Below are 6,034 nucleotides of genomic sequence, written 5' to 3'. Positions count from 1 at the left end.
CTGCGGAATATTAGTTTAACTATGCAGAGGTGTGTTACTTTTGTTTATGCTGCATTTGTTTAAGGATGTAAAGATGTGTTACATTTGTTTCCCCTTGCCTGCCTAAGGCCCCTGATTGGTCTAATTAAGAGCTCAACAGTCAATAGCTAGGCAGAGAAAGGATAAGTGGGGCTGGCAGGGAGAGAGAATAAATAGGAGGAGAAATCTAGGCTCGAGAGAGAAGAGAAGAGGAATGAAGAGAATGGGGGAGAAAGAGAGGCCAGAAGCCAGGCAGCTGACAGATAGGAGAAACAGTGAAAGATATACAGAAGGAAGAAAGACAAAAAGCCCAGAGGCAAAACATAGATGAAGAGAAATAGGCTAATTTAAGTTAAGATAGCTAGCTAGAAATGAGCTGAAGCTAGGCCGAGCATTCATAACTAGTAATAAGTTTCTGTGTCATGATTTGGGAGCTGGTTGGTGGCCAAAAGGAAAAGCCTGGTACAAACTGCCCCCAAATTTAATATCCTAAAATATAAAGGTGTGCCAGTTCAGAGTTCCCGCGGGTCAGGTGTTCGGGAACAGTTTAACAAATGGCTCTGGTCTGGGGTCTAGGCTACTTAGTCCTCTCATTGCTGGAACAAATGCCGGACAAGAAGCAGTTTAAGGGAAGGAATCTAAGCTTTGTTTTGGCTCACACTTTGAGGGGAGAGCCTGTAATGGAGGGGAAGGCATGGCTGTAATGGAGTAAAAGGTACTGGTCCCATGGCATCTACAGTCAGGTGGCGGGAGGGGGGGGGGCTGCTGAGACTCAGCTCCAGTTCTCCTTTTTATTTAGTCCTTTAAAAAACTATTTTTATTTTATGTGCATTGGTGTTTTGCCATGGGTATTAGGTCCCCTGGAACTGGAATTACAGATTACAGACATGTGGGTGCTGGGAATTGAACCGGGGTTCTCTGGAAGAGCAGTCAGTGCTCTTAGCCACTGAGCCATCTCTTTAGCCCCCATTTAGTCCCCATGTAAGGTGAGTCTTCCCATTTCAAGTAACCCTGTCCTAGAAAATCCTCCACAGCCATGTGTGGAGGTTTCTCTGGTGAGTCTAAAATCCAGTCAAGTTGACAATATTAACTAGAAGGTTAAAGTTGGCCAGGGGCAGCTTAAGTGTCCCCGTGACAGACACCCGGCTTCCCTGGGAGTGAGCCTTGGTGTGAGAGGGAAGCTGCCTGCCATGCTCTGGAAATCACACTCTTCGCTCACAGCCCCTCAGTTTCATCTGCTCAGTGTAGGGAAAAGCACACACGCACGGGCATAAAGACCAGAAAGAACTGTCTGGACCACCTCGGAGGCTGGCTACCAAGTCCTGTCTTTGAGTAATCGTGAGGCACTTTTGATTAGCATCTAAATACATTACTTTCAAATAAAGTCAATTGTGGTTCAAATTCAAATTGCATTAGCATAGCCAAACAGCTAGGCTGTGTGGATTTAGCAGCCAGTCCATTGTCTTTGGTCGGTCCTACTAGAGGGTCTTTGGCAGAACTCCCGCCAACGCCTGCCTTTGTTTTTCAAGAGGTTGTGTTACTGGACAGTGAACCTCACAGGCATCAATCTACTTGCTACCCGCGTTTTGGAGGTAATATTTCCTCATTGGCCACTGACTTCATCTTCCTTTTCTCCTGGCCTCAGAGACCAGTTGGAAGCCCTGGACTTCCCTTCAGAAGCTTTGAACACTGAGGTGACCATGGTGGTGACAGGAGAGCCGCCTGGTGCCATGGAGGAAGAGCTAGATAATGAGGAAGAGGAGGAAAGCTCCTCGGAAGTCATAGATTCGCTGTACCTTCTGGACGTGCTGAGGGTGTCTGCGATTCTGGAGGACATCGTCGACCAGCTGTCCATCCTAGGCTACATCATTCCCGTCCAGTACGAAAGAAAGCAGAGCGTCAACCAGGTCAGCACCCTGGCCCCCGTGCCGCCTTGTCTCCCTTCCTTTTGACCTCTCCGTTGTTTGTACTGCTTGTGGCATTAAACTTAGCTTGAGAAGCAGCACCTTTACATCATATAACAGGCCAGATTCCAGTTGTTTGAGGTCTATGTCAAAATGGAAAACGTGGCGGGTAGCTCAGGTATGCTTCTGTAAAGCTTCTGTCCAAGAGCCCAAAGTAAGTCCGTGCAAACACAGCACAGACAGCCTTCAGTGTACACAGATTCTGGATCTCTGAATTCAACCAACCTCTGATTAGAAAAAAAAAAAATGTTTGGAAAAAGTTTGGTCTTTCCCCTTTGTCACCATTGCTAAAGAATTCAGTATAACAACTGCTGTACCTTGTATTCGCCACTAGAGGGCATCTAGAGTCTATTTACAGCAGAGAGCGTTTGCATAGATCGTACGCTATCATTGAACCAGCTTTATTTAAGGGGCTTGAGAATCCAGAGGTGCCCCGGAACCTATCCTGTGGCTGTTGTTGGGCCACTGTGAGCATACTGAGATCAGATGTCCCTGTTGCCTTGGTTGCTAAAAGTCAACTGTATACTAGGGGGAGGAAATACATCTGGATCATATCAATAAGGCTTTAATAAAAAATAACTCTCTTGTTGCTGAATATGTTGCAGCCTGATTTTTCGCAAATATCTGGGCACATTACCATGTCAGTTGTAAACAGAGACTGCTCGTTTGTTTCCCAACCGCCCAGCCCAGAGTAATTACACAGAAACTATTAATTACGACACTGTTTAGCCAATGGCTCAAGCGTAGCTAGTTTTTATATCTTAAATTAACCCATTTCTATTAATTTATGTATCACCACAAGGCTCTTACTTACCAGGTAAGGTTCTGGGTGTCTTTCTCCTTTGGCAGCTACATGGCATCTCCTTGACTCCACCTACTCTCTCTAAATATCTCTGTTTGGATTCCCCACCTGGCTTTACTCTGCTAAGCCACTGGCCAAAACGCTTTATTGATCTACCAGTAAAAGCAACAGATATACAGAAGGACACCCCACATCCGTTGGTAGTTTTATTTTCAATGGTGACTAGGACTTCCGGGCCCCATTGAGCGCCTGTCTGTAATCCTAGCACTGACAATGCAGAGACCAGAAGATTGCAGAGAGTTGAGGGCAGCCTGCTCTACAGGTGAGTTTCAGGCCAGGCTGCTGAGAGGCACAGTGATTAAAGGCACCTGGCATGATTCTGACCCGAGCGTGAGCCCTGGGACCCACGGTTGGAAGGAAGAGCTGATTTCTGTGAATTGTCCTCTGGCTTTCCCTCCCACTCAGGTCATATGTCTGCCCTACTCCAAACAGAAAGTAAATGTAACAAGACAGGGTTTTTCCGTGTTAACAGTTCTAGCCTTCCTGGAACTAGCTCTTGAAGACCAGGCTGGCCTCAAACTCACAGAGATCTGCCTACCTTTGCCTCCTGAGTTCTGGGATTAAAGGCATGTACCACCGCTGTCTGGCTCATAAATGTAATTTTAAAAATATTTAAAAATATATTTTTGCCAGGTAGTGATGGTGCATGCCTTTAATCTAGCACTTGGGAGGCAAAAACAGGCAGGTCTGAATTTGAGGCCATCCTAATCTATGGAGTGAGTTCCAGGACAGCCAAGGCTACACAGAGAAAACCTGACTCAGAAAAACTCACACGCACGCACACACACACACACACACACACACACACACACACACACTTTTTCTTTAAAGAAAGCTCTAGGCTTGCCAGGTCTACACAGTGAGATTTCCATATCATAAAAGAAACAACAACAGAAACCTAACTTGACAGGGAATAAAGTCTTTTAAATTGTCAGTGACATAGGTTATAGATAAAAAATGAAAACAATTCATAAATAAACTAAGTTTTTAAAATTTGCCAGGTAGCCAGGAGTGTGGTGCATGCCTTTAGTCTCAGAACTAAGAAGGCAGAGGCAGGCAGATATCTGTGAGTTCGAGACCAGCCTTGTCTACAGAGCGAGTTCCAGGACAGGCTCCAAAGCCACAGAGAAACCCTGTCTGGAAAAAACAAGCAAACAAAAATTGCTGGGTGGTGGTGGTCCATGCCTTTGATCCCAGCTCTTGGAAGGCAGAGTTAGGAGGATGAATCTCTGCGTTTAAGAACAGACTGGTCTACAGAGCAAGTTCCATGACAACAATAGCTACACACACACAAAAAACCTGTCTTAAAAAAATTAAAAATAAATAATTTAAAAAATATATACTTTGTACAGAGTATATTATTTCTGATACTACGACTAGTAAAATCCACTTTGTTGAAAAGAGAGCAAATTGCTTCCCACCCAGAGAAGTTCATACTAAGAGAAGAAAACTAAATTTCCCTCTAATTACCCTTTACAGTTTTTATTCCTTAAAGATTATTATTTTTAATTGTGTGTGGGGTACCATGTGGCTTGCATGCTTGGGAGTAAATTCAGTTCAAGGAGATAGGTGTGAAAAATACTTTGGCTTTTCCCATAAAACCCTAAAGATCTAAACTAAATCTGACATTACTTTCACTTAAAATATTGATATTTTATTTATGTTGTATAAATAAAGCTTGTCTCAAGACCAGCAAGTAAAACTAAGTCACTAAAGGCCAGGCAATGGTGTCACCCAGCTTTAATCCCAGGATTTGGGAGAGAGAGGATGATCTCTTGATCTCTGTGAGTTCAAGGCCACCCTGGGCTACACAACTTCAATGTAGAAACAGATCCAGGCGGTGGTGACTAACACCATTAGTCCCAGCTAGAGAGGAATATAAACCAGAAGACAGGACCTCACTCTCTTTCAGCTCGGGATGTCTTAGAGATAAGAGCTCTCTAGTGGCTGGCTGCCTTGCTTTTCTGCTCTTCGGGTTGAACCTCAGTATCTGTCTCTGGGTTTTTATTAGTTGTGCTGCACTTCATAGTACAATTCTCCTTTTATTTTGTATAGTTTTAATGGTTTTGTTGTTTTCTCACTGTGTCGTCCAGGCTAGCATCGGACTTGAATTCTCTCTTGACTCCATTCAGCCTTCCTAGTACCTACGAGCACAAGGGCATGCCCCCACGCTATCTGTGTGTTTCAGATCCATGTGCTTATGAGCATTGTCTGATGTATCCTGTAGCAATGCCTAAAGATAACTAAAGATAAAGATAAAGATTTCTATCTAACCTGATTCTGGAGAGAATTTGAGATGACAGACAATTAGGAAGTAGGAATTAGCTGAGTCTGATATGCCCATGGACAAAGCCCCATGTCCCATCCCCAGTACAGAAAGAAAAAGTGAAAAAGAAAGGAGGAAGAAATAAAAGAATTTGAAGTGAACCGGTGCCTCTAAGACCCTGCCTTTCCTCTCATAGAACCATGATCTCGTTTTGGTATTTTATAATTATGGTAAACTCACAAACCAATGTGAGGTTTTGTTTATTTGGTTTTTTTTTTCGTTATTTTTGGATTTTTGCTTTGTAGTTTTGAGCATGGTCTCCCTTAGCCCAAGCTGGCCTGAAACTTAACATCCTACCAGGTGTGGCCTGAACCCCTGACCTCCATCCTCCACCTCCGAGGGGCCTGGGTTGAAGCCGGGAGCATCATACTACAACTCATTTACCTTCTGTGACGCTGGGGTTGGACCTAGTGCCTTCCACATGTTAAAGACATGTTCTCCCATGGGCCTACACCCTCAGCCCCAAGTGTTACCTTTGATCTTTGTCTTACAGTTTACCAGGGGGTAAGTTAGGGGCTGATAGAATGTGTGAAGGCAGGAAGACAAGAAACAGCAGGATGTGTGGTTTGATGGGGCTGAGGAAAGGGTCTGTTGTCTTGGAGTATGAAATGTAAGCAGAGAAAATGGTTGAAAACAGATAGCAGTCCTCAGTGTTGTCTCACTTTAAAACAATCATTCTTTAAAGTTTTTTTAGAATTTATTTAATTTTTTATGTCTATGAATGTTTTGTGTGCATGTATGTCATATTGTGTGCATCATGTACACCCAGAAAGGTTCAAAGAGGGTGTGTGGATCCTCTGGAGCTGGAGTTAAAGATGGTTGGGAGCCACCACGTGGGTGCCGCAAGAACAAATACTCTTGCCG

General features: G+C 44.1%; 1 protein-coding gene across 1 annotated transcript in view; it reads left to right on the top strand.

Annotated features, from left to right (window-relative positions):
- Iqcg (IQ motif containing G) overlaps positions 1–6,034 on the top strand; it is a 29,873-nt gene that overhangs the window by 4,275 nt on the left and 19,564 nt on the right. The window contains exon 5 of the mRNA XM_026787511.1: positions 1,664–1,925. Coding sequence (XP_026643312.1) covers positions 1,664–1,925 — 262 coding nt within the window. The remainder of the gene's footprint in view (positions 1–1,663; positions 1,926–6,034) is intronic.

Source organism: Microtus ochrogaster, chromosome 2, assembly GCF_000317375.1.
Source record: "Microtus ochrogaster isolate Prairie Vole_2 chromosome 2, MicOch1.0, whole genome shotgun sequence".
Taxonomy (NCBI): Eukaryota; Metazoa; Chordata; class Mammalia; order Rodentia; family Cricetidae; genus Microtus; species Microtus ochrogaster.
Note: the sequence above shows the minus strand (reverse complement) of the source record. Positions and strands in the feature narration are given on the sequence as shown.